The sequence below is a fragment of the Aphanomyces astaci genome, assembly GCF_000520075.1.
Source record: "Aphanomyces astaci strain APO3 unplaced genomic scaffold supercont1.39, whole genome shotgun sequence".
NCBI lineage: Eukaryota > Oomycota > Saprolegniomycetes > Saprolegniales > Verrucalvaceae > Aphanomyces > Aphanomyces astaci.
Genome location: NW_009798302.1, coordinates 85,341 through 108,146, shown reverse-complemented (window position 1 = coordinate 108,146; position 22,806 = coordinate 85,341). Strand labels below are relative to the sequence as shown.

The 22,806-nt window shown below is 53.8% G+C and overlaps 12 protein-coding genes across 14 annotated transcripts; 6 read left to right on the top strand and 6 right to left on the bottom strand.

Annotated features, from left to right (window-relative positions):
* Positions 1 to 315: 315 nt before the first annotated feature.
* On the top strand, positions 316 to 2,333 carry H257_12165 (hypothetical protein). The gene is made up of 4 exons (XM_009839286.1): positions 316 to 931; positions 979 to 1,113; positions 1,169 to 1,701; positions 1,971 to 2,333. The coding sequence occupies exons 1-4, from the start codon at positions 335 to 337 to the stop codon at positions 2,236 to 2,238; spliced, it is 1,533 nt and encodes a 510-aa protein (XP_009837588.1). The 5' UTR covers positions 316 to 334; the 3' UTR covers positions 2,239 to 2,333.
* Positions 2,334 to 2,675: 342 nt separating this feature from the next.
* H257_12164 (hypothetical protein) lies at positions 2,676 to 3,530 on the top strand. Its single transcript, XM_009839285.1, has 3 exons — positions 2,676 to 2,893; positions 2,956 to 3,104; positions 3,161 to 3,530. Exons 1-3 carry the CDS (start codon positions 2,714 to 2,716, stop codon positions 3,360 to 3,362), a joined length of 531 nt encoding a protein of 176 aa, XP_009837587.1. The 5' UTR covers positions 2,676 to 2,713; the 3' UTR covers positions 3,363 to 3,530.
* A 354-nt stretch (positions 3,531 to 3,884) lies between these two features.
* H257_12163 (hypothetical protein) lies at positions 3,885 to 5,826 on the top strand. Its single transcript, XM_009839284.1, has one exon. The coding sequence runs from the start codon at positions 3,950 to 3,952 to the stop codon at positions 5,732 to 5,734; it is 1,785 nt and encodes a 594-aa protein (XP_009837586.1). The 5' UTR covers positions 3,885 to 3,949; the 3' UTR covers positions 5,735 to 5,826.
* A 641-nt stretch (positions 5,827 to 6,467) lies between these two features.
* On the bottom strand, positions 6,468 to 8,095 carry H257_12162 (elongation factor 1-alpha). Its single transcript, XM_009839283.1, has 2 exons — positions 8,044 to 8,095; positions 6,468 to 7,964 (listed from the first exon to the last, which is right to left on the bottom strand). Exon 2 carries the CDS (start codon positions 7,953 to 7,955, stop codon positions 6,615 to 6,617), a length of 1,341 nt encoding a protein of 446 aa, XP_009837585.1. The 5' UTR covers positions 7,956 to 7,964; positions 8,044 to 8,095; the 3' UTR covers positions 6,468 to 6,614.
* A 1,606-nt stretch (positions 8,096 to 9,701) lies between these two features.
* H257_12161 (hypothetical protein) lies at positions 9,702 to 10,326 on the top strand. Its single transcript, XM_009839282.1, has one exon. It carries the CDS (start codon positions 9,751 to 9,753, stop codon positions 10,183 to 10,185), a length of 435 nt encoding a protein of 144 aa, XP_009837584.1. The 5' UTR covers positions 9,702 to 9,750; the 3' UTR covers positions 10,186 to 10,326.
* On the bottom strand, positions 9,704 to 11,962 carry H257_12160 (hypothetical protein). The gene is made up of 2 exons (XM_009839281.1): positions 10,876 to 11,962; positions 9,704 to 10,803 (listed from the first exon to the last, which is right to left on the bottom strand). The coding sequence occupies exons 1-2, from the start codon at positions 11,938 to 11,940 to the stop codon at positions 10,291 to 10,293; spliced, it is 1,578 nt and encodes a 525-aa protein (XP_009837583.1). The 5' UTR covers positions 11,941 to 11,962; the 3' UTR covers positions 9,704 to 10,290.
* Position 11,963: 1 nt separating this feature from the next.
* On the top strand, positions 11,964 to 14,475 carry H257_12159. 2 transcript variants are annotated; one of them, XM_009839279.1, is made up of 9 exons: positions 11,964 to 12,139; positions 12,194 to 12,481; positions 12,543 to 12,753; positions 12,812 to 12,927; positions 12,981 to 13,172; positions 13,229 to 13,396; positions 13,443 to 13,526; positions 13,598 to 13,781; positions 13,858 to 14,474. In XM_009839279.1, the coding sequence occupies exons 1-9, from the start codon at positions 12,027 to 12,029 to the stop codon at positions 14,182 to 14,184; spliced, it is 1,683 nt and encodes a 560-aa protein (XP_009837581.1). In that variant the 5' UTR covers positions 11,964 to 12,026; the 3' UTR covers positions 14,185 to 14,474. The 2 variants fall into 2 exon arrangements, with proteins under 2 accessions (XP_009837581.1, XP_009837582.1); XM_009839280.1 differs by lacking the exon at positions 11,964 to 12,139 and having other exon boundaries at positions 12,141 to 12,481; positions 13,858 to 14,475.
* Positions 14,127 to 15,535, bottom strand: H257_12158 (hypothetical protein). The gene is made up of 2 exons (XM_009839278.1): positions 14,511 to 15,535; positions 14,127 to 14,428 (listed from the first exon to the last, which is right to left on the bottom strand). Exons 1-2 carry the CDS (start codon positions 15,492 to 15,494, stop codon positions 14,219 to 14,221), a joined length of 1,194 nt encoding a protein of 397 aa, XP_009837580.1. The 5' UTR covers positions 15,495 to 15,535; the 3' UTR covers positions 14,127 to 14,218.
* Positions 15,536 to 15,833: 298 nt separating this feature from the next.
* H257_12157 (hypothetical protein) lies at positions 15,834 to 17,447 on the bottom strand. The gene is made up of 3 exons (XM_009839277.1): positions 16,490 to 17,447; positions 16,293 to 16,413; positions 15,834 to 16,230 (listed from the first exon to the last, which is right to left on the bottom strand). The coding sequence occupies exons 1-3, from the start codon at positions 17,365 to 17,367 to the stop codon at positions 15,946 to 15,948; spliced, it is 1,284 nt and encodes a 427-aa protein (XP_009837579.1). The 5' UTR covers positions 17,368 to 17,447; the 3' UTR covers positions 15,834 to 15,945.
* A 250-nt stretch (positions 17,448 to 17,697) lies between these two features.
* H257_12156 (hypothetical protein) lies at positions 17,698 to 18,539 on the top strand (the record flags this gene model as incomplete). The annotated part of the gene is made up of 1 exon (XM_009839276.1): positions 17,698 to 18,539. One exon carries the CDS (start codon positions 17,698 to 17,700, stop codon positions 18,505 to 18,507), a length of 810 nt encoding a protein of 269 aa, XP_009837578.1. The 3' UTR covers positions 18,508 to 18,539.
* Positions 18,540 to 18,574: 35 nt separating this feature from the next.
* H257_12155 lies at positions 18,575 to 19,944 on the bottom strand. Of its 2 annotated transcripts, XM_009839274.1 has the most exons (6): positions 19,686 to 19,944; positions 19,450 to 19,615; positions 19,191 to 19,394; positions 18,936 to 19,141; positions 18,764 to 18,878; positions 18,575 to 18,712 (listed from the first exon to the last, which is right to left on the bottom strand). In XM_009839274.1, exons 1-6 carry the CDS (start codon positions 19,922 to 19,924, stop codon positions 18,632 to 18,634), a joined length of 1,011 nt encoding a protein of 336 aa, XP_009837576.1. In that variant the 5' UTR covers positions 19,925 to 19,944; the 3' UTR covers positions 18,575 to 18,631. The 2 variants fall into 2 exon arrangements, with proteins under 2 accessions (XP_009837576.1, XP_009837577.1); XM_009839275.1 differs by lacking the exon at positions 19,686 to 19,944 and having other exon boundaries at positions 19,450 to 19,666.
* Positions 19,945 to 20,003: 59 nt separating this feature from the next.
* H257_12154 (hypothetical protein) lies at positions 20,004 to 22,789 on the bottom strand. Its single transcript, XM_009839273.1, has 16 exons — positions 22,714 to 22,789; positions 22,604 to 22,659; positions 22,363 to 22,547; positions 22,233 to 22,307; positions 22,141 to 22,182; positions 22,014 to 22,091; positions 21,851 to 21,940; positions 21,656 to 21,790; positions 21,551 to 21,614; positions 21,420 to 21,493; positions 21,081 to 21,370; positions 20,874 to 21,030; positions 20,679 to 20,798; positions 20,371 to 20,621; positions 20,209 to 20,323; positions 20,004 to 20,148 (listed from the first exon to the last, which is right to left on the bottom strand). Exons 1-16 carry the CDS (start codon positions 22,749 to 22,751, stop codon positions 20,062 to 20,064), a joined length of 1,857 nt encoding a protein of 618 aa, XP_009837575.1. The 5' UTR covers positions 22,752 to 22,789; the 3' UTR covers positions 20,004 to 20,061.
* Positions 22,790 to 22,806: the final 17 nt, after the last annotated feature.

Here is a 22,806-nt window from a genome sequence, read left to right as displayed (position 1 = left end):
ACTCTGAAGTCAACAAAGTGATGGTCTTCGTACGAGGACTATTCGCTGGCCACTTTACAACCAGCCTCCCAGACCATTCCGGTCGCTGTGTACCAGTACCTGTCATGATGCTCTCATCGCATCACACCTTCACGCAGGATACCGGTATATTTTTCTAGTTTTAATTTGTTATATTTTGATATTTTAGAGGAAACTATTACTAGTATTATATTAATATAATAGTACTCCGGAGTAATACTCTTCAGACAATTTATTCCAAAAATCACGCGTAATTCGGATAGGACAATTTTATCCGGATGTTCACCATTTCCCACCCAAAGTGTTCCTGGTCAGTATGAAGCGTTCACGGGTGGACATCGGCTTGTCGAAGGAGCAATATGCGGATGACGAATCCAAGGATGAAGTGACACACGGATTTGGCCAGCATGCAAAGGCGTCGGATGAAGTGATGCGCGGTCGACGGGTCGTCAAAGCCGTCGTGGCGTCCACACGCTTGACGGAACTCAAGCGCCACACATATGCGTTAAATCAGAGCTTTTACCAAGGCATCAAGCTGCAATCGTCGCAGAATGCCAAGGAATCGTGGCTCGAAAACATGAAGGAGTACTTGTCTTACGCGCAGGAGATCGACGGTCGATACGGCGACCACCGCGGCGTTTTGTTGACGTTCGGGAGCGGCGATTGCGGCCAGCTCGGCCACGGCGTCGAGGAAGACATCGACATGTGCGTCAAATTCCCTCGACCAGTTCAAGCGCTTTCCATGCATCGCATCGCACGAGTTGCATGCGGGGGCTTGCACACGATGGCACTGACGCACGAAGGCTCCGTGTTCACATGGGGCTGCAACGACGACGGCGCGCTCGGTCGCATTGGCGACGAGAACCTGCCGGGTCAAGTGACTGGGTTTCCCGAGGGCACGACCATCGTGACCGTACGTCTCTCGTTGCTCTAGAACTTCTTCTTCAACGTGTTGCTTAGATTGTCGGCGGCGATTGCCATACGACCGCGGTGGCCGTGGACGGCTCTGTGTTTACATGGGGCTCGTACAAGGACAAGGAAGGAAAGTTGTGGTGTGACGGGCCATCTCCGAACGACACGTTCAAGAAAAAGCAGGTAAAACGTCCACCGGTGCTCGCACATCCTTGCTAAGCCCTCACCACGTGGGTAGTTGACGCCATACTTGGTGCCAACGTTGGCCAACGTTGTGGATGTGAAGAGCGGCAGCAGCCACAACCTGGCGCGGTGTGCCGACGGCCACGTGTACTCGTGGGGGCTGGGGGAGATGGGCAACCTGGGGCGACCCGTCTCAACCGAGATCCGCGACGCCCACGGCGAGTACAAGCTCTCGGTGGTGTTCAACGACCACTTGACGCCGCAACTGGTCAAGCTCAACGGAAAGCCGTTCGGGTGCAAGGCCCTCGGCGCAGGCTCGTACCATTCGCTGTTCGTGGCCAATGATTCCGGCGGTATTTACAGCTGCGGCCTGAACAACTATGGCCAGTTGGGGCTCGGCCACGATGTCAACCAGACCGAGCTGCAGCTGGTGGAAGCCCTTGGCTCCAAGAACGGACTGTTCGTGGAAGGGGGGACCCATCATTCCGTGGTGCTAGTGACCGACGGCACGCTGTATACGTTTGGTCGGGGGGATAGCGGACAGCTAGGGACGCTCGACGATCCCGGCACTGGAGCGTTCAAAGACAGGTACTATGACCTAACTGATTTGAATGTCGTTCACTTCAAGTGGGACGTTGTTACTTGTGTGTCCAAATATATTGTTTGATTTTTCTTTAGCATTGACGTGTCTGAGCAGTATTTCTTCGTGTTTGGAGTATAAATGACACTATTTTGTGTGTCGGACCTGTGTATTGAGTGGGTTTTGTGCAAGCTGTGATTGGCTACTTTGGCAAATGTATATATATATTATTGCTGAATGCGGCGAGACTTGGGATATATATATATCTATATTGTAGCCCGCAAGAAATCAAAGTACCCGGCGTCACGGGGTTCCGAGCGGTCGCGTGCGGGTCCAACCACGCCCTTGCCGTGACGGACCAAGATGCGATCTACTCGTGGGGATATGGAGACATGCTCGCTCTCGGCAACGGCGTCGAGAAGGACGAGCTCAAGCCGCGCCGCATCGATTGGACCAAGACCAAGTTTGGCGCCGCCAAGATCTTACAAGTGGCGGCCGGGGGACAGCATAGTGCTGTGGTGGCGGAAAAGGCGACGACGACGTAGGTGCAGCACTACTGTAGGACCAATTTACAAAGGGAAACTTCGAGTGCGGAGGTGGAATAATGAACAGGAAAAACCTGGTCTTACAGTTATTGTCCTTTTCAGTCAAATTTGCCTATTTTGGAGGATTGAGGAAATCGCCAACTAATCGAGCAAAGGAGTATGATTGGCTATAAAGAATGAAGGTTGAAAAATGATTGGCTCAAAATATTGAATGATGCTTTGCAGATACCTTTTTATATGAAATTTCGAAGGTCCGGCGGTTGTTCGGCGGTTGATTCAACCAATCGCCGGAGGAAATTTTGAGTAAAACACACAATATTATAGTCGAAAAAAAGAGATCGTTTTTTGGAGGTTTTGATTTTGTGGCAGTCGATCGTATATCCGGATGACGTTAAAACAGAAAAACGTGCTTTCTGGAAAAGATCGTCATTCTGGGCCATTGTAATCAAATTGGGGAGGAACGACGGACGACTCAATGGCGGCCGACCCAAACTGCGCGGATCCTGTATGTCATTCCAAGACCGACATGTTCCGGACTGGTGTCTTGGGCAAGAAGAAGGTCAAGAAGGAAACGAACGCTGCTGCGAACACATCTGCGGCTCCTGTGGAGTGCCCACTTGATCGCGAAGAGTTGGGTCGTGCGACGTGGGGGTTGGTGAGGAGTCGTCCGCACGTTCTACCATGTCGTGGCTGATGGCGGGTTGTATACGTACCTAGTTGCATACCATGGCAGCGTACTTTCCCGAGAAGCCATCCGACGCGATGAAGGCACATGCGACGTCGTTCGTCCACGCGTTGGCCGACTTGTATCCGTGCAAACATTGCGCCGTGGACTTTCAAGAGTCGATCGTGGCGATTCCTCCTCGGTAGTTTTGTACTTGCGAAACAACAGCGTCTGTTCATTAGTAGTATTCGACTGTAGCGTGAACTCGCGCGTTGACTTTTCCTTGTGGATGTGCGAGCAACACAACCGCGTGACGACCAAACTGGCCAAGAAGCCATTCCCGTGCACCATGGACGCGCTGGACAAGCGGTGGAAGACGGGGGACCCCTCCTGCTCGGCCAAACGACAAGACGAAGCCACGAGCCAAGAGTCGCTCGGCCAAGACGCCGACGACGAGTAAACACCGCCAAGCCTTGACACATAGCACAAATTAACATACTGACGTGCTGCTGCTGCTATGGTTGTTGCAATATGATATTGCTGCTAGCGTTACACGTTTCATCTACCTCGTAGTATACTAGTATGTTAAAATAGTTCCCTTGTACATATGCCATACGCACACAAGAAGGCAGCGTTGGATGTAGTTACGGTAGTTATCGTTATCTCGAAGCCACGACCGGCAACCCTGCTCCGCACCGAAACCTCGCTATCGTCAACATGCGCTGCTCAACTGGTCCATGCAGCTCAAGTGACACGCGGAGTTCTTGCTTAAGCCAGTGATGCTCGATTGCATTGCCAGCTCCATCATTCCTCGTTGCACCGTCCATTCGTCCAGTTGCACACGAGCTTGCTTGACGGTTTCGACGAGCAAAATCCAAACTCCAAAACATGATTTGATTGGCTCAAGAAGGGATATAGTGGGCAATGATTGGCTGGCCTTGCAATTGCATTGTCCAATCCCACACGTGCAATTTTGGTTGATCCGCCGGCCAAGCAGGTGCGGCGTGGATTCATTGTGCATCCATCGGCGCAGCACGTCCCTTGCACATGCTAGTTTGGCGATCCCGTCCTCTCACGAGATCCAAGCTTTTACTCGCTGTTCCTCGTCGTTTCTTCACAGACGACGCCTCATCACCGCCGTCAACTCCCAGACCACCACTTCCACTCACGTCCCTTGCCGCCATGGACGTTACCCGCCACAACTTTGCCGAAGCGTTGGTGGATCTTGAAAAGCAGCTCGCGTTGCCGTCCTGTCGGTTCGTCGCGATCGACACTGAATTCACAGGGCTGACGCCGTCCGAGTTTACGCGGGAAAAGGTCATCGACACGCTCGAAGAGCGATACGCCAAGGTCCGGTCGTCTGGCGAGAACTTCCTCATCACCCAATTCGGCGTGGCGCTCGTGCATGTCGCCGACTCGATCGACGTTGAAGATGAGGCCAAGACGTGGATCTCATGCTGGAACTTTTACGTGTTTCCTCGGCCATATCAGAACGTCGACGCGCGCTTCCTCTGCCAAGCGTCGTCCATGCAGTTCATGGCCGAGCACGGGTTCGACTTCAACAAATTCATCCGCGACGGGATTCCGTACCTGTCGCGCAAGTCCGAGCTGAGTGTGCGCCGCAGCCACGAGAAGTCGATCGCGAACCTCGGCAAGTCGCCGCCCGAGAAGATCACTGTCGGCCGCCACTTTGACAAGCTCTTCTTGACCGAGACAGTCGAGCGCATCGACACGTGGCTCGCCGACTCTGCGTCCGCCGACGCCAGTTCGCCCGCCGAGCTGTTCATTTCCGCGCGCAACTCGTTCCGTCGGCTGCTCGTGCTCCACGCGGCGCGGTTCCTGTCGACCCATCCCGACGCCAAGTCGCTGTACATGGAGACCAACGACAACGGCGTGCGCCTCATCCGCACGTCGTCGGCCGTCGAGCGCGATTCGCTCAAGAAGCGCAAGATCGACGCCATGAACCAAGACGTTGAAGCCGCCATCGGGTTCTCCAAGGTCATCCAGCTGCTAGGCAAGTCCAACAAACCCGTGGTGGGTCACAACTGCCTCCTGGATTTTGTCTACTTGTTCCACCAGTTTGTGGGGCCGCTGCCGCCCACCCTCGTGCAATTCAAGCTCCAGCTCGGCAAGGCGTTCCCCGCCATCTTCGACACCAAGCACCTCGCCATGATGTCCCCAGTCCGCGACCAGTTCGAGTCGACGTCGCTGTCTGCCATGTTTGAGTACATGCGGGACCACCTCGCCCTCGATGTGTCGACACTGGTCAGCCCAGACACGTCCAGCTCGTACCACCACGCGCTCAAGAAGCCGTCCGCTGACGCCGCCGCCATGCCATGCCACGAAGCCGGCTTCGACGCGCTCATGACCGCCATCGTCCACCTTGGCTTCACATCGCTCTCGGCCAACGGATGGTCCACGGACCTCCCCCTCGACCTGCGCACGGACTTTCGGAACCTGTCCTTGTACGAGAACCGCATCAACCTCATGGTAGTGGATCGTCCATCGTATTTAGACGTGGGCGACGTCGACCAAGAGCTGGACCGGCGACATGTGTACGTGTTGTCGGGGGACGCGGCGGCGCTCAAGGAGGCCCGTCCCGACGACATGTTTGCCGCGTCGCGTGTGAATCGGGTGGTCCGGGAAGACAAGGAAACGTACGTGTTCCTGTCGGAACCCGTCCAAGGCGACCTCCCCACACACCCACACCTCGTGGTTTCTCCGTTTGCAGAGTACATCAAAGCCACTGCGAAGAAGAATGAACCCAAGTACGACGACCAAGACAAGGCCGACGACGCTGCTCCGCCCGCCCGATGGTGCACGATTCAATAAACGCTAGACATGCCATTCATGATTGATGTCCAGTCTGTTGTTGTTCACAGTCAGTGTATGTACAGGATTGACTTGCTAACGTTATGTCATGTGAAGTTGTTTGTGTGCTGGTTAGTTAGCAACAGATATATGTAGTTGTATGGTGAGTGCCTGCACCTAAGAAATGTTCAAGTTGCAGTTTGGTTCAACACTTGCACTTTGAGTTCGAACTTGTGGCTGGTGACTTTGCATACAGTATTATTCTCTTGAGAGTCATTTCATCACTTGATATATCCTATTTAATCTTGTACTCACTATACTATACAACGATGATTATATAAATGGTTTTGCCCTATGCAGACGGGTCAAACGTTTGGATTGGCAGAAAATTGACATGACGTGATTTGATTGGGCTCAGGCGGTTCTTTAATCGATAGTCGATTCTCCTGAGGGCTCCAGTTTCGAATCGATTTGAAGATACTGTCAGTAAAAAAACATGTGCCATGTACTACGTAGTATTGTGCTTTCGTGTTGTGGTTTCTCGTTGGAATTTAAATCGATTTGATTGGCTACCTCAGATGAGCTCAAAATTATTAGCCAATCAAAACCCTCTCAATCCCTCTTAATAAAATTCAACCAATCAAATCGATTGTGCACCGGTCAGCGCGATTCGATTGCACCCCCTCCCCAAATTCGTATCAAATCGACAATAGTATAATATTAATAATCGTAAAACCAACAAAATACAGTCGAGTTGGTACGCCTTCAACAAACTGGTAATATTACTTTAGAGACCGTGCCAAAACACGGCTCTACAATCGCCTGGGCGCACCGGAGAAGTCAACATACTCTTCGAATCGATCGATCCCTTGATGGGACGCGTCGCGGGCACGAAGATGGTTTACTTCTTCTTGCCGGCCGCGGCCTTGCCCTTGCCACCAGCTTCCTTCTTAATCACGGAGTGGATGACACCGACGGCCACGGTCTGACGCATGTCACGCACAGCGAAACGGCCAAGGGGAGGGTATTCTTGGAAAGATTCGACGGTCATGCCCTTGGTGGGTTCCAAGATGACGAGGCAGGCGTCGCCCGACTTGACGAACTTGGGGTTCTCTTCGAGCACCTTACCCGAACGACGATCCATCTTTTGGGTGATTTCCTTGAACTTGCACGCAACGTGGGCGGTGTGGCAATCCAACACGGGCGAGTACCCGTTGCCGATTTGGCCAGGGTGGTTCAACACGATCACTTGGGCCGTGAAGGTTTCCGTGCCCTTGGCGGGGTCGTTCTTGGAGTCCGACGCGACAAACCCGCGGCGCAAGTCCTTGACGGCAACGTTCTTGACGTTGAATCCGACGTTGTCACCAGGGGTGGCTTCGGGCAAGGATTCGTGGTGCATTTCCACCGACTTGACTTCCGTCGTGAGGCCCGAAGGACCGAAGGTCACGACCATACCGGGCTTCAACACACCGGTTTCGACGCGACCGACCGGGACCGTGCCAATACCGCCGATCTTGTACACATCTTGGAGGGGCAGGCGGAGGGGCTTGTCGGTGGGGCGCTTGGGGGGGTTCAAGCCGTCGAGGGCTTCCAAGAGGTAAGGACCCTTGTACCAGGCCATGTTGGGCGAGCGCTCGATCATGTTGTCGCCTTCCCAGCCGGAGATGGGCACGAAGGGGATCTTGGCGGGCTTGTACCCGACCTTCTTCAAGTAGTTGGTCACTTCTTCCTTGATTTCGTTGTAACGGCCTTCGCCGTACATAACGGAGGAGTCGTCCATCTTGTTGATGGCCACGATCATTTGGCGCACACCCAAGGTGAAAGCCAACAAGGCGTGCTCGCGCGTTTGGCCTTCCTTGGAGATACCGGCTTCGAACTCACCGACACCCGAGGCGACGACCAAAATGGCGGCATCGGCTTGCGAGGTACCGGTAATCATGTTCTTGATGAAATCACGATGGCCAGGGGCATCAATGACCGTGAAGAAGAACTTGGGGGATTCGAACTTCCACAAGGCGATGTCGATCGTGATACCACGTTCGCGTTCGGCCTTCAAGTTATCCAACACCCAGGCGTACTTGAACGAGGTCTTGCCGAGTTCGGCAGCTTCCTTCTCGAACTTTTCGATGGTACGCTTGTCGATACCACCGCACTTGTAGATCAAGTGACCGGTGGTGGTGGACTTACCGGCATCGACGTGTCCGATGACGACCAAAGAGATATGGGTCTTTTCTTTAGGCATGTTGAATTCCTATGGACAATCATCATCAGCATTGCTCGCGTTCTTGCATCATCCTTGTTGGATGCGCACAGAGCGGCGACGGACGCACCTTTTGATCTGCAACGAAAAATGGAGAATGAGCTCCTAGATCCGAATCAAAGGGATATACTATACAAATTCCAAGACAAATCTCCTTGCGACGAAGGCCGCATATTGGATGGCTTGCATTCTCCTCCACTTCTTTTAACCCGATCCCTATGTAATTCCACCAATCGTTGGCCTGGATTCGGCGAATTTTGAACCACCAATCACACCGTTTTATTTGCCGGAACTTCAATCGACCTGATTTTTGTATACTTAATGGGGTTGATTCGAACGATAACAAAATTAGGGGGACCCATCCTTTTTCGCAGCTGAAACCGATTGTGTAACCGACCCGTCAAAAGTAGTTTGAGAAGATTTCGAGAAAATCGGCGCAAGTCGGTGAACGTGTTGCTTTTGCGCCAAGATTGCTTGGGATGGACGTTGCCAAATCGGCTTCGACATGTGCACGGGGCCGTCAAGATCGAGGTAGAGTGACTGTGCTATATTCGGTGAGTTAACTAGTTAGTATATAAACCCAAGGGGGGCTACGTATTGTAGTAACGTTGAGAAATTTGGCGTTGTTGTCGCTGGCAAATGGTGGTTTAGCTGGAAAAGATATGTCGAAGTGAGGGTATGGCCCTGTCTGTTGTTGACGTTCATGGTGACGTTGCTCACACAGCTCGGGTTCAAGAGATAGCCGACAGCTTAGCATGACGCATGTTGGAAGTGGGGAGAGAACCTTCGCGTGGTAGGTAGTGTGGGCCTTCTAGGGCATATTCCCACTAAGCTCCACTATAGTGTTAACATTATTACCGAAGTTGTAGTGTTCAACATTTGAAATGGACTCGTAACCATATTTGCGTTTTATTGGAATGTAGCCGAAGGGTAGCCGGCTACCCTTCGGCTACATTTCTGCTGTATGGCGGAACGTTGTCATGCGGAATATTAGCGCTTTGTGATACCTGCATGTGAGCATTAGAACTGTACGGCATGCGTGCCAACCGCAGTAAGCTCCTGCCACCATGAGGCCAATAACGTTGCTTAGGCGGTTGACCTTAACATCAAATCATGGAAGTTCTACATATTAACTTGAACCCTGAACGTAAGGGCATGGATCTCATGGCATCAAGCAATAGGGGGCGTATGGGTTGCCCTCGTTCCTAAGGGATCTCTGAGCGGACTAATGCAGTTAACCCTCTACATCTCATGAAGTTCACGGGGGTCGGGCTGGCCAACGTGCCGACGCTGATCGCCCTAAGCTCGAAGCATCGTCAGGCCTTCACGACCAACATGCAGCACTGCATCACATCATTTCAAATTGGCTAGCGATTGCAACCGCACGTTTCAACGACGGCGTTCTTTCATTGCAGAATATTAGGCCGTCAAATAAAAATCACTAGAAATTCACTTGAATTTTGTATGTCATGTCGTCCGTCCCATTTCCATTGAAAGGTTTCCTTGAACCCCAGTTCAAACGGACCAATCATATCGCGCCAAAGATTTGCACACCTCCGAGCAATAACGCTGGAATGATGTTTTGAAGGCGAAGAGGTACAGGCCAATGAAATGGCTTCGTCGCCAAAATACTGGCATATAATTGGATTAGTTTGATTTTCCTGTGTAATCTCGATATTTTTCCGCCAATGAACGTGCGGGCCGACCGAGTTGCGTTTCAAATATTCGAAGGGCACCAAACGGTAAGGCTGGGGTCAATAACCAAATAGCCACCACCATGAGCACTCGCAGCGGCCGCAACGTGACCAAAGTCGAGCGATTCGACCCCACGGATAAGAAGCGCAACATCGACAACTCGAGCGAGGAAGAAGATGAGCCCAAGGTGACCAAGAAGGTCAAGAAGACTGCCGTGGCCGCCAAGAAGGCCCCCAAGCGCAAGGTATCCAAGGAAAACGCCGACGGTACCCCCAAGGAAAAGCGCCCGTTGACTGCGTACTTCTTGTTCATGGCTGAAGAACGCCCGATCTTGGTCAAGGAACAACCTGACTTGGGGGCCAAGGAAGTGATCTCGGAATTGGGTGCACGGTGGAAGGCCCTCCCGGAGGCGAAGAAGGCTAAGTTCAACGCCGCCGCCGCCAAGGCCAAGGCCGAATATGTCGCAAAGAAGGAAGCGGCCCCTTCCGCTGACAAGCCCAAGAAGTCCAAGAAGTAAACTAGCGTCGACAGTTATGTGTGACTTTTCATTTCATTGCTTCGTATTAATATGATTACCATCCCTTTCAGTGTACGTACACAACACATGTTCCCGAGTTGACGTTTAGCGATTGGAATTGTTGCTGATTTCGTCTGTCGTGTGGCGCCGGTCTGTAGAGACCGGCGATGGGCGGCCGGAATAACTAGTCTCGCTCGATGGCGCCAACTTGGTGGCGTCCATGAGAAGTCTTTTCATGGACACAGGCGATCGTCGAATATCATCTGCGTTCAAGGGCATCATCGTCGGCCCCTTGTCGCCACGGTACTCTGACAGATGCTTGTGCTGCTTGGCTGTGATGACCCCCCATTCTGCCTTCGACAAGTTGCGCACAGTGCGGGCATTCTGCATCTGGTATCGAATGTTCTTGCCAAATACGCCACCAACCGAGTTGTGGTTGTCCATCGACGTGCAGGACTCGACGTCGCCGTCGTCGTCGCCATCCATGATGGGGTCGCACGAGAAGGGATCGTTCGTCGCCATCTCGTACACCGTAGACGATCGCCGCATCAGCGCGCTGGTCATAGACGCCAACTTGCCATCTGTCGCGGCGACAGTCGCTGCCGCACCGTCAGCGGGCTACAGACACACACACACACATATGTACAATGGGCGGTACACAGTGATTATTGACATTGGGAGATGGTGTACCCTGTATCGGTCGGACTCTTGGACGAACTGCGCACAAAAGACACAGATGCGCACCATATCGTAGCAGGTGGGAGGTCGGGCGCGAGTTGGATTGAGCTCCTTCATGTGCGGGTCCCACGACCGCCGCAGGTCCATCACGGCTTTGTACGGCACTTGGTGCGGAAGGTTCTGCTTTTGAAACGGATGCAGACACAGGGTGCACGTGAGGACGGCGCGCTCCTTCGGCCGCGGCGGAATGGTCTTGCCGATGCCTTGATGTTTGAGCACCATCTCGTACGTGTTGTGCACGTGGAGCTCTTCTTGGACATGTGCGAGGCCTCGGCGGACTTGGCGCATGCGAACGTCGTCGGATATCCACTGAGACGGCGCGGCGGTGGTTTCCACGATGGACGACGACGACGAGCAACATGGCGACGGAGCTGGCGCGATCTTGTTGATTGCGGATGGTGATGCGCCAAGCAAGATTTCTTTCTTGGCTGCCTCGATCGCTTTGAGCTGTGGCAACGACGCTCGGGGTTCCCGCTGTTTCAAATTCATGTACTTGAGTAGCCGCATGTCGCCCCCGTCGAGTTGGTCGTTGGTCGGGCTGCGCCGATGATGGTGGTGGTCTTGGCCTCGTGTTGGAGTGGCTAATACACTCCGCCCTAACGTGGGTGTGGAGGTGGACGTGGCTACTACGGCCGCCGACGCCGATTTCGGTCGCAGTGACGGCGACGACGCGGACGACGGCAGATGGCCGTAGTTGTCTGGCAGAACAGTGGAGGTCCGACAGTTTGTCTTTGGCGTGATGCGAACGACAGATGGAGTGGTGGCGCGAAGCCGGGTCTGCCTTTCAATGACGCCGACGTGCACGAGTGCCGACAGCGTCGACTCGTGTGGGTATTCATGCAGGAGGCCATGGATTCCAATGGCGTGGGTCATGTCGTACCACACGTCGGGGGATGCAGACACGGCCTTGGCCACGAGTTCCTTGGAGAACGCTGCCAACGTGTCGTACATCCCATGGTGCTTGAGATGGTCTTGCACCAACAGCAACGTGAACGCCGCCGCCGTCGCCGTGTCCATGGACAAGTTTGGTCAATGTACGGTTTCACGTTGTAACTGCCATCTTACGGTACGTTTGACAACCCTCCCATCCGACCAGTGCTGTCATGGCGGCATCGCGACCAAGGTCGGCTGCCAAAAAGTCGGTGCTTGCAACCACAGGCTGCAGGCTCCTTGCTTCCATCGAGCCAGTAGACCGAAATGCGGCGGAAGGCCGAAGGTGTGACCTGATCATAATCCTTCATTGATGGATACCAACCAAAGTGTCTTGTAGAAGAGTGGACGACACCCCGTCGTTGGAAGACGCTAGGCGACTCGTGGACGAAGAGAGGCGGCGCACGACGACGGACACGCTGCAAAAGTTCATCCTCGACGCCAAGTTCTTGTTCCGAAATGGCGGGTTTGGGCTCTCCCAGAATGAAAGTTGCATCCAACGGATCACCGCACTTGGTCGGTCCAAGGTCACGGACGTCAACCTATCGCATATGCACCTGAGCGACCTCCTCGTCGAGTCGTTGGCCAATTACCTAAGCACTCCGTCGTGCATCGTTGTGTCGCTCAAGTACACCACCACGATTGAACGACTGAACGAACGAACGACGGTCGTGTGTTCGTCTTGATAGTGTGGCCTGCACCAAGATCGTCCCTAGCGCCGTGCTGCGGCTTGCGGCGGCGTGTGGCCCCAAGGTGCAGTACTTCACAGCCTCCCGCACCACTCTGCCCACTTCTGTGGTACGATCCAAGCGTGTGGTGCTGCCACGTGTGGCCGCCGACCATCTCGACGCGGCCGCGATCGCAGCGTTTGTAGGCGGCAGGAAGAAGCCGTTGGTTGAGGTACTCTAAAATGGCGAGTGATGCAACAACAGTGATTCATTCATTTGATGCGCTCAAGGTCCTCGATGTGAGTGGCAACGACATCACAGGTCCAGACGACCGACGAAACTTGTTTGGAGGGCTCGAGCTCCTCGCCAACGCCGTGGCAAAGTGCCCCAAACTCACTCGTGTCATGTGCGAAGACGATGGCACCGTCGTTGGGAATGATGATGTGTACTTGTATGCAGGTTGAACCACGTGCATCTTCGGTCGGATGGGTTTGTGTTGCTGGCGTTGGGGCTACAGCACACCACGTCCATTCATCACTTGGAAGTGGGTGGGAACGCCATGCAAACCAACGTGTCCAATCAAGTGTGTTACAACGGCGTCGACTCGCTTTGCGAAGCGTTGCGTGGCAACCACTCGATCCGGTTCTTGGGGTATCTAACTGTAACGTTCGTGCTGTGGAGCTGTGTGATATATGGCATTTTCGTAGACTCTTTCAAAACGACATGGACTACACATGCGTGTCCAAGTTGTCAGCCATCCTTCTCGTCAACGACACTCTGGAACATATCGACCTGTCTCAAAACCCGCTTGGATCGGCGGCCCTTTGCTGCCTTGCTACGGCACTCCGCGCCAACGTCCCACTACACACGCTCAAGTAAGCGATGATGCTACCCCTTGGTGTCACCAGGGGTTTGTACTAGTGTTAGCGATGCCCAAGCCACATGCAAAGGCTGTGTGGCGCTAGCCGACAGCTTGTTGCACAATACCAGCCTCACGTCCCTCGAGTCAGTAGTTGTTCATATTTCGACGTTAGCTATTCATAAACGTTTTGACCATATTACATGGTCCTATGTAGTCTAAGCCAAAACCCTGGCATTCTAGCCCTGGGACTGACCACTTTGGCTGGAGCCCTCGAACGAAATGCATCGCTCACGTGCGTCAAGTTTACACCCAGCACATCGGACATCGCCCAGACTGAACCCCTCGCGACCTTGCTGCAGCTCACCGAGGCCAACGCGGCTCTAGGCACCATGAAAAAGGTACCTACGCCCCCCATTATGGAGGATGCTCCCCTTTTTTCCATGCTGTGAGCCTAAATACGATCCACGTGTGTAGGCGCTGACGTCGTTCAACTTTGCAGCGTTATCACCGTTTGCGCAAGTGAATTTTGTCAACAAGCTGGACGCGTGTACAGAAACGGAGCTTCGGTCGCTGCTGACCAACCAATCGTTTGTGCAGTGCAAACTGTCGGCGGGGCAGCTCTGTGCTTTGCAGTACTATGCCAGTCTCGACATGTACACACCGTTGAGGCGGCTGCTGTGGGCGTACGACGCGCTGCATCGACAGGAAGCGGCGCGACTGGCGGCGTCCGTCCCTGCTGACGACGACGAATTGGCGTGGCAGGAGTCTCTCGTGGACTTGCCCCCCCTTCGTTCAACATGACCCCCGTCATCAATCACACTATCAGTACAGCGTTTTACTCTAAATTAACAGCCTTGGGCTTCAGGGGGGGCTTGGTCCCCGCCGCCGCTGGTTTCGCCACTTGTTTGCATTGCCGCTTGATGGATCTTGGCGACGACGAGTTCTGGGACGTTGTACTGGCGTCGGACGAGTCGCCGTCGTCGGCTTGGGCTTCTCGGACAAACTTGACTGCGGCCGCCGACCGCGCACTCACGAGTTGTGTCACCTACGACCATCCAGTTGACGATTACCATATATATATACATACCCAGGAATCATCGACTACAAACACAAGTGACAGAACCCACCTGCTCGGTGGCTATTCGGTAGTTGTAGCCAGCATCGTGCAACAGCATGAGCGCCTCGTCCGTTGAGACTAGTCCCCGCACGTAGCTCACGTCGACGACAAGGGACCCCGATCCGTCTAGGTACACCACGCGAAAGCTCTGGCCACCCTTGTACTCCTCCAACACGCTCAGGATCTGCTCCTTCGCCTTTTCGTGCCAAGCGTACACGACGTTGCCCACGGCGATTTGAATGCACTCGATGAGCGTGAGGAAGGCCGACAACGCGGCGGCATCTGCGAGGCTCGGCTGCCACCGCCGCATACCGCCGTGGGGATCTACCACGTCCTTGTTCGAGTCGTCCCCGTCGCTGCAGTTGCCGGTTGGTGGTGGACATAGCTTCATTGGTTGCGTATCGAATGACGGCACGTCGACCTGGCAGTCGTCCCCCAGTCGTACACTGACGCGGTCTTCGTCCGTCACGAGCTTGGTAAACGGTGACGGGTACTTCCACGCGTGAAACGCGTACCGGCACAGGTACGTGCTGACGTCGTCCGGGCTGTGGACAAGTTGGTGGTGGAATGTCGACGATGACACGACGTGGCATTTGCGCACGATCGCGGCGACGTGGTTGTCTCCTGAGTACGTGGACTGGAAAATTTCTCGGTCTTCGCACTTGAGCACTTCGTTGGGAGGGGTCTGTTCCGCGGTCGACGAAGCAGGCGCGGCAGTGGACGACTCGGGGGCGGTGATGTTTTGGGGCGCGGATGCCGAGGACGGGAACTGGGCCATGATCTTATCGCCCAGGTCCCGGGGGGTGTAGTAATATTGACCTGTGAATCCCACGTAAGGCGTCGTCCACACTGACAGAATCTCGACGATGTACAGTACGATTTCGCTCCCCAGTCGACCAGCCACCTCCACAAAGTCACCCACGGCGTACGGCACCGTCCCAGCAGGGGGCGGCGGCCGAGGCGGTGGCGGCGCGATCGAGATGTGCCTCGGCATAGGTGATGCTTCTTCTTGCTGATGATGCTGGTGGATTATTGACTTGGACCAATATGTCGTAGAGACATGTCCCACTGTTTGTTGTGCCCTAACCACTGGTCGGGGAAATCCGGATACCGCGACCGAAGAACCTGTAACGTTACATGTATATCGAATCGCATCGATGGGGGCGCGGGTGATGCGTGGGGGCAACGTAGTTACATGTAATAATGCGGAATCACGATGAAGTAGTGACAATGAGGCACCGAAGCATTGATGATGGGGAGCATGGGGGCCACCTACAACCAGTATTGTATACCTAGATCGCTTTCAGGGCTGTATGTAGAAAGGACGACGACGCTTCTGACATGTGACTACCATTCAGGGGGTACAACTCAAAAGCTATGTGTTCCTGAGTAGTTTGTTTCTCGATCGTTCCAGTCCATTATCGATTCTCGCAGGATTTCTGGGTTTACACAACAGTGTGCCACAACTTTAGCGTCTTGTCGTACGAGGCCGTGACAAGCATGTCCACACCATTGTCCAGCTGGGTGTACCAGAGATCCCGGAGCAGTTTGTCGTGGGCTTTGACTCGCTGCACGACCTTCTCAGACGCGACACTCCACATGACCAAGCCCCCTTCGCCCTCGGTGTTGGACACAACGAACTGCTCGGACGAGTGCCATGCCACCCGCGGCTGGCTGTACGGACCCGCCTTGTGTCCGTAGAAGTTGCGCAGCACCACGTTCGATTGCACCTACAATCACCCATCGAGCGTTGCCATCATCAACGTAGCCACATCTTGAGCGATGTACGTACCTTGACGACAAAATGGCGGTTGGCATCGGTCGCTACGAGCAAGTAGTCGCCACTTGGGGACGTTTGCACGTCCATGATCGTGTACGACACATGTTCGATGCCGTCCACGTTCATATTGAGCCTACAGCAGCAACAACGGGCAGTCACAGCAACAACGGGCAGTCACAGCAACAACGGGCAGTCACAAAACCACACACCTGGTCTTTTCTAATGTTGTCGTGTCGATGAAATGCACGTAGCAGTCGTCGCGCACGGCCACAACCACTAATTCGTTGAACGCGTGACGTGGCGGCACCACAGCCAAGGCCTCGATCGTGCCGTTGAAGTAGTAGCTCTTGGCAATCTCAAACGTCACCGCGTCGGTTTCACCTGTCGTTTGGCGATACACGTGCGCGACTTTGTCGCTGGCTGCCGTCGCAAACCCCAACAAGTCCCCAGATGCGAGCCACGCGTGGCGGATGTTGCCTTGGCGGGTGTGGTCGTGGAACACTTGGACGACATGCAACTGGTCGCGTTCTAGGCGCAGCACGTGATGCCGCCCGTCCATGCCGCTCGCCATGAGGTAGTTCGCATGCGCCTTGGCGGGATGGAACGAGAGCGCGAGGACTGGCGCGCCGGCATCGTAGGCGGCCACAAACACCTTTTTTTGCCAATGGTGCACTTTTACGTACTTGTCGGCGCCACCGGACGCTACGAGGGCCGGGTCATGGAAGTGCCCACTGACGGACAAGATGTTCATCACGTGAGCTTGTTCCAGTACGGCGGCTTCGTGCACTGGAAGGACCGCATCGTTCCCTGGTGTCAGAAGAGATTCCGGTACTGCATCTTCTTTCAACGAAAGCCCTGCCACGACCACGTCCACTGCCGCTGCATCCACCGCACCTGCGATCGCCACGGCCAGCTGCGCCTTCAACGCGATGTTTTCTTCACGGAGGACTTCGTTGGCTTCTGAGAGTAAGTCATTCTCCTCGTTCAGCTTGTAGATCTGGTGAGCTGCATCAGCTATCTTCGCGTCCGTCTCCTCGCGGAGCGACGCCAATTGCGCCAGGACAACCTCGACTTCCACGGTGGTCATGATCCTTGTTTGGTTTTGCTGTGGGAATGAACATCCATATACACTATATTCGGTCGAAGTCTGCAATAATGAATGTCTCACGGTGACAGCATCACGACCAACATTCTGATTTGGAAGTACACTAATTTACAGGCACGTATATTTCAATGAAAGTGGTCGTCATCATCCAACTGCTCATATTAATAGAACGTTATTAATACTTCGTTATTTATAGTTTTAATTAGCAAATATTAATGTTGAGCAGTAACACTATTTGAGAAATGCACTAAACTGATCTACGTAATCATGGTTTGCCCCTTGCGTTTTGAAAAATCGCAACCAACCTGCAGCATGGGCTACACAACTGTCCGCATCCACCTGCACAAGGCGACAGACCTCCCAGCCGCCGACTTTGGCATCATGGGCGGCAAGGCCGATCCATACATTGTATTCTCCCTCGGCGTGCACCAAGCACGCAGCACATGCGTCCGCGGCAGCTTGAATCCAGAATGGACCCATGCCCACTTCGAATTGAAAGTCGATGCCGAGCGGTACGCGACGTCAACGTTGGATGCGAGCGTGTGGGACAACGACAAGCTCCGCAAGGACGACTTGCTTGGTATGGTGTCCATCCCGGTCAAGGACATCGCGGAAAAGCATGTGACCTGCACGGCGTATGACATCACACTGGAACCCAAGTTTCTACCGCGCCAACCCAGAGTACCAGTCGCGCCCAGCCGAATTCACATGACGGTGCAAGTGCTCGCAGCGACCGAGGCTGCAGACGTGTTGTACTATGAAGTGTGGGAGAACGAACGGTACGGCTCCACGAGTGTCTACAGCATCCTCAAGCGAAAGTGGAGCAGCCACAACTTGAAACGAGCATCTGGCGACCCGAAGCGATGGCTGTGTTCATCGTCCATGTCCTCCATGCTAGGAGACACCCTCCTCGAATCCGACAAGTTCGACGACGTTATCCCGACCATACCGGCTGGGTATATGCAAGTGGAAGGCTGGCATTACGTCAAGACGTCTGGGGACCTCCAAGGCTGGGTGTACTCGCGGTCATTTGAAGGCCCGTGGTTTGAAGAGCCCATGACATCGTTTTACGTGCGTCGACGGAAATGGATGCAAGTGCTGCATCGTCGTCAAGAGCTCTAAATAAGAGTCAATTTACCTGTCATATTCGCTCGGTTTCGCCTGGATATATATGTACTGTACAACGAAGTTACTAATAATATTAATAATATTTATTACAGTTACTGTTATTAATAGCGAATGTGAATTACTTTTTGGCTTTCATTTTGGCTTTCTTTTTCTTTTTGGCTTTCTTTTTGGGTTTCTTTGTCGACAATGTGCTGCTCATCTGCACATATTAGTAGTTAGAGAGCAAAGGACCAATTGTATGGACTCTTACCTTGAAGAGCAGGCTTTTCTGGGCCAAGAGGGGGTTGTCAGGTAACCTTGAGCCAGGAAGGGGCAGATGTGCGACGCATTCTGCAGTGGTCTTGTCTTCAGGGATAAGCAGCGCACTACCATCCAAGAAACAGTCCACCATAACGTCCCCGTTTCAGAGTATTATTCTATACCGCTCAAACACTTGATTCTCGAACGAGAGACGATGGCGTTCAAAGGCGAGTCGGATTTCCTCGATCTCGCCCATCTGGTGCATTCGCAGCACACTGGAGTACGCGTGGGTTGTTTTTGGTCTGGCTGCTAACTGTGACGACTCTGGCATGGAAGGGGTCGGCGGCACCATTTTGGCGGGGGACGACGGCGCGGTCGCCACTCGAACCTACCACACGCCAAGATGAGAAGTCTCAAAGACAATCAAGCCGCCGTACAGTCTGTCGTCGCGAGGCAAATGCGTCGAGAAAGATCTTCATCTCGGGGTCCATCTTCTGGGGTGACGTGTCCAGCGCCACCTGGGGCGGCCTCTCCCACAGCGGCAGGGGCAACAAGTCCACTTGACTGGTCGGTTGCGGCAGCCCTCCTCGCATCATGTGAGCCATCGACGCTATTGGCGCCTCGATGCCGCTCTGCCATGCCTAATAGTTGGTTGTCGTTGATCAAGGGAAGGACAAGCCAAGAGCTTCATCTCACGTTTCGTTCAGAAGATGGGGCGTGCCCAACCAGTTTGGTGGCACTGGCTGTGACGTTAGGTGTACTTCCTTGTCGGTGGGTTGGGTGGGTTTGTGGGGACGATAGCAAAGTCGTGGCGGCGGACAAGTCCATGTCGATGTCTTCGGTGGACCATGGCTCAATGGAACTAGACAGAGGGACGACATGTTTGAATGTTGAGTGATTCGTTGGTTGTCTTGGGCTGTCAAGAAACGAACATTAGCTCTCGTATTGCTCGAGGGGATTTTGGGGACTGGGTCGTCGTGTCCGGAGGAGATGTTGGGGAAAGCGATAATGAGGACGATGATGGGGGTTCGGAGGGGGTCAGCGGGGGCGTGGAAGGGTGAAAGGCGGTAGCTTTGGGACTTGCCTTGGGGCTATCCGAGGTCTTGAACGACGACGGGGGAAGCGGTGTTTTCAGCCGATGGCCCAGTGGTGGCGCTGCTGCCGCCGGCATGGTATGTGTGTAGCGTGTCAGTGTATTTTTAGATTCGAACTTCCTTGCTGAAAAGGCAAAAGTTAACGCCAACACTTGAAGCAGTAAGGATTGAATTGGAAATGGTTTGATGCGGTTCATTACAGCGCCTCTACAATCTACTTGGCCTTTTTCTTCTTGCTCTTCTTGCCCCCCTTTTTCGCCCCCTTCTTGGTCTTCCTTTTCTTTCCGCTGCCATCCAATCCCTACAAACAACAAAACCCATGATTGCAAGGACATCCCAATACTTGTCGTCGATTGCGGACCTTCATGAGTTTCAGCTTGGTCGCCAGGAGGGGGTTCTCTAGAAGCTTGGAGCCGGCAATGGGCAAATGTTTGGCACATTCTGACGACGATTTGTCCTCTGGAATGAGGATGGCCCTATGCATGGATATATAGTGGACACATGACTAGATATATACGTGTACCGTTCAAAGATGGCTGGGTTATACGTAAGGTTGTGTCGTTCGAACGCAGCTCGAATGTTGTCTAGCTCATCCGACTGTTGCACTCGCAACGAACTTGTGCCTGCGGCCAACCCCATCGGTCGCTTCACATCGACGGCGCTGCTGGCATGGACAAGGGTCCTCGTCGTCTGCTGCTGAACGAGCTGGTGATGTCCTACCAACGCCCCGCGGCTCGCAGCAGCACCCCCTCCTCCCCCAGTCGCCCCTCGTCCCTGCTGGAAACATATCATCCACATTCAGCCCCATTTCACTTAACTTCACAATAATACCGTAATGCATTGACGTTCCATGGAGGCTTCGTGGAAGAGTTTGAGCTCAGGGTCGCGCATTGACGCGGGGTCGCTATGGGTTGGTAGCATGCCGCGCAAGTCGGTGGCCTTTTTGACTTTCTAGTCGTTCCAACGAACATTCGACATAGTCACAATGAATGAACGACATAGTCTGCATGCATGCAAGCCATGTACCCGTTTTGAAGTCATGCGCTGCAGTTGGGCCTGCTTGGCATCGGGGGCGACGACGGACGTATACGAAGCCGTGAACGGCATGTACTTGTTGTCCTTGTCCTTGGCGGCAGCAACGGATGGCTCCCCGAGACTCATGGCGGAGTTGTTGCGGCTCATCCTAGAGCATGATTCGTGTTTGCCAAAAGCAGGCACGAGACATTGACGTACGACGGAGACTTTGGATTGAGCGACGGCGGAGGCGTCGCGTTGTTGGCGATGGGAGTGGAGATTGCCGTGGGGGAAGGACGGTAGTTTGGGGGCAGCGGATTCCGGTATCGCATGCCCGTGGCAGACGGTTTCTTCTTGATCACGACAGGCGCGGCAGAATGTTTCAGCTGACTGATGGACGACGCCGTCGGATCGAGCGAGTATTCGTCTTGGTTGGTCGTGTCCTCGGCGATGGTCACATGGAGCGGCAGGTTCGGATGTTGCTTATGCGCCATCATACGCGTCGATTCCTAGTGCAATGCGTGGGTTGTACAGATAAGAGCTGCCGTCGAATGTCACCTGCTTGCGTAGGAATTCAGCTTCTTCGCGACTGCGACCGCGGGACCACTTGTGTAACACCGACTCAACCTCATCTAGCCATACCAACCATTGGTGTCGATAACAAGAGGGGGCAGGTGTGCCAGTTGTACCGTGCTTGACTTTGTTGGTGGCATCCTCTTGTCGTTGCAGCAACCACAATTGGTTGAGCTCGTGCTACGTGGTAGTGAAATACGACTTGGACTGTTGGCACCAACCTCGGCGTCTGTTTCAGGGGTGTGGTATTGATACTGGGCGTGAACTCTGCGGTCAGCAGCATTGGCCAAGTGGGCTGGGCGAAGAAGCGTGGCCTCCGTTTGATTGTTGTTGTCTTCTTCGGGGGAAAGCTGGAGCTGCAGCGGCAGCATGTTGATTCATCATATGCAGCAAAAACGCGTTTCATGTGACCTTACCTCGCGCGGGGACGCCACCGCGAACCCTCGATCTCGCAACTCTGCGATGCGGTGAATGTGGCTGGTGCGTAGATCGCGCTGTTTGAATTTCTACTTGTATCGAATTTGGAAATATATTAACAGCCCCCAACCAAGTTCAAAGGTTTGCACGACCGTAGCGTACCTCGAGCTGTTCGGAAACGGATGGTGGCTGGGACGTTGTCGGTGGCCTGAACATGTCGCCGGATTGTTTTCGCGGTGGCTACATTCCAACATGCAACTGAATCCTTTTTTCCACGTTAAAGTTATACTTTGATGGGCGACACATGCGCCAGCGAAGTAGCCACGTCCGCCTACGTCCAGCGTGACTATAGAAAGCTCAAAAACAGTGTAATGTAAGTACTTGTAGGTGGTCTCGACCCGAATCGTCGAACCAATCGAGCACCTTTCGAACACACTCTTGGTGGTACGCAGTATTCTAACGTGCCGTTGAATGGGTTACGAATAGACTCAGATTCTGTAGATAGATCAACCTGAACGCGGTCGCATTCAACCATCATGTGACGAAGGGCCATGTATCTGACGGCCGTCCACTTGCTTTTTTCGTCGTTGTCGGCATACGTGACATGATCGTACGCCAGTACGTACTTGGCCACGCTTTCAAAGCCGTGGAGGTCCGAACCCAGTGGCGGCAGCTCGTGTTCTTGCATGAGGATGTCTGCAAAACACAACATTATTCATTTTTCAGTTCACTCGTCATGAATGATTGACAACCATCGATGGTCAGTGCATGCAGAGCAGATGGTTGCAGGGATCGGTTCGCTGTGAGTCTACAACGGTTCTTAGTACCCAGGACTGCAATACGGCGACCTGGTCGCTCGTACATGAGACTGTCGATGCGGCTGCCCACCACAGCACTCATGCAGTCGCTTCGGGTTTACTGTGTATGCTCAATGTCTAATTCCGACTTTGAAACG

Excerpts from the sequence above, each read along its gene's own strand:
- H257_12165 (XM_009839286.1), top strand. The coding sequence starts at position 335 with ATGAAGCGTTCACGGGTGGACATCGGCTTGTCGAAGGAGCAATATGCG. Across the intron at positions 1,114-1,168 it reads ACACGTTCAAGAAAAAGCAG|TTGACGCCATACTTGGTGCC; the intron begins GTAAAACGTCCA and ends CCACGTGGGTAG. Across the intron at positions 1,702-1,970 it reads ACTGGAGCGTTCAAAGACAG|CCCGCAAGAAATCAAAGTAC; the intron begins GTACTATGACCT and ends TCTATATTGTAG.
- H257_12164 (XM_009839285.1), top strand. The coding sequence starts at position 2,714 with ATGGCGGCCGACCCAAACTGCGCGGATCCTGTATGTCATTCCAAGACC. Across the intron at positions 2,894-2,955 it reads GTCGTGCGACGTGGGGGTTG|TTGCATACCATGGCAGCGTA; the intron begins GTGAGGAGTCGT and ends ATACGTACCTAG. Across the intron at positions 3,105-3,160 it reads ATCGTGGCGATTCCTCCTCG|CGTGAACTCGCGCGTTGACT; the intron begins GTAGTTTTGTAC and ends ATTCGACTGTAG.
- H257_12163 (XM_009839284.1), top strand. The coding sequence starts at position 3,950 with ATGCTAGTTTGGCGATCCCGTCCTCTCACGAGATCCAAGCTTTTACTC.
- H257_12162 (XM_009839283.1), bottom strand. The coding sequence starts at position 7,955 with ATGCCTAAAGAAAAGACCCATATCTCTTTGGTCGTCATCGGACACGTC.
- H257_12161 (XM_009839282.1), top strand. The coding sequence starts at position 9,751 with ATGAGCACTCGCAGCGGCCGCAACGTGACCAAAGTCGAGCGATTCGAC.
- H257_12160 (XM_009839281.1), bottom strand. The coding sequence starts at position 11,940 with ATGGACACGGCGACGGCGGCGGCGTTCACGTTGCTGTTGGTGCAAGAC. Across the intron at positions 10,804-10,875 it reads AAGAGTCCGACCGATACAGG|CCCGCTGACGGTGCGGCAGC; the intron begins GTACACCATCTC and ends GTGTGTCTGTAG.
- H257_12159 (XM_009839279.1), top strand. The coding sequence starts at position 12,027 with ATGGCGGCATCGCGACCAAGGTCGGCTGCCAAAAAGTCGGTGCTTGCA. Across the intron at positions 12,140-12,193 it reads AATGCGGCGGAAGGCCGAAG|AAGAGTGGACGACACCCCGT; the intron begins GTGTGACCTGAT and ends AGTGTCTTGTAG. Across the intron at positions 13,397-13,442 it reads GTCCCACTACACACGCTCAA|TGTTAGCGATGCCCAAGCCA; the intron begins GTAAGCGATGAT and ends GGTTTGTACTAG.
- H257_12158 (XM_009839278.1), bottom strand. The coding sequence starts at position 15,494 with ATGCCGAGGCACATCTCGATCGCGCCGCCACCGCCTCGGCCGCCGCCC. Across the intron at positions 14,429-14,510 it reads ACCGAATAGCCACCGAGCAG|GTGACACAACTCGTGAGTGC; the intron begins GTGGGTTCTGTC and ends GGATGGTCGTAG.
- H257_12157 (XM_009839277.1), bottom strand. The coding sequence starts at position 17,367 with ATGACCACCGTGGAAGTCGAGGTTGTCCTGGCGCAATTGGCGTCGCTC. Across the intron at positions 16,414-16,489 it reads ACAACATTAGAAAAGACCAG|GCTCAATATGAACGTGGACG; the intron begins GTGTGTGGTTTT and ends TTGCTGCTGTAG. Across the intron at positions 16,231-16,292 it reads ACCGCCATTTTGTCGTCAAG|GTGCAATCGAACGTGGTGCT; the intron begins GTACGTACATCG and ends GGGTGATTGTAG.
- H257_12155 (XM_009839274.1), bottom strand. The coding sequence starts at position 19,924 with ATGCCGGCGGCAGCAGCGCCACCACTGGGCCATCGGCTGAAAACACCG. Across the intron at positions 19,395-19,449 it reads CCCCATCTTCTGAACGAAAC|GCATGGCAGAGCGGCATCGA; the intron begins GTGAGATGAAGC and ends ACCAACTATTAG. Across the intron at positions 19,142-19,190 it reads TTGCCTCGCGACGACAGACT|GTTCGAGTGGCGACCGCGCC; the intron begins GTACGGCGGCTT and ends GGCGTGTGGTAG.
- H257_12154 (XM_009839273.1), bottom strand. The coding sequence starts at position 22,751 with ATGAGTGCTGTGGTGGGCAGCCGCATCGACAGTCTCAT. Across the intron at positions 22,660-22,713 it reads AGCCGCATCGACAGTCTCAT|ACTCACAGCGAACCGATCCC; the intron begins GTACGAGCGACC and ends GAACCGTTGTAG. Across the intron at positions 21,031-21,080 it reads CTCAATCCAAAGTCTCCGTC|GATGAGCCGCAACAACTCCG; the intron begins GTACGTCAATGT and ends ATCATGCTCTAG.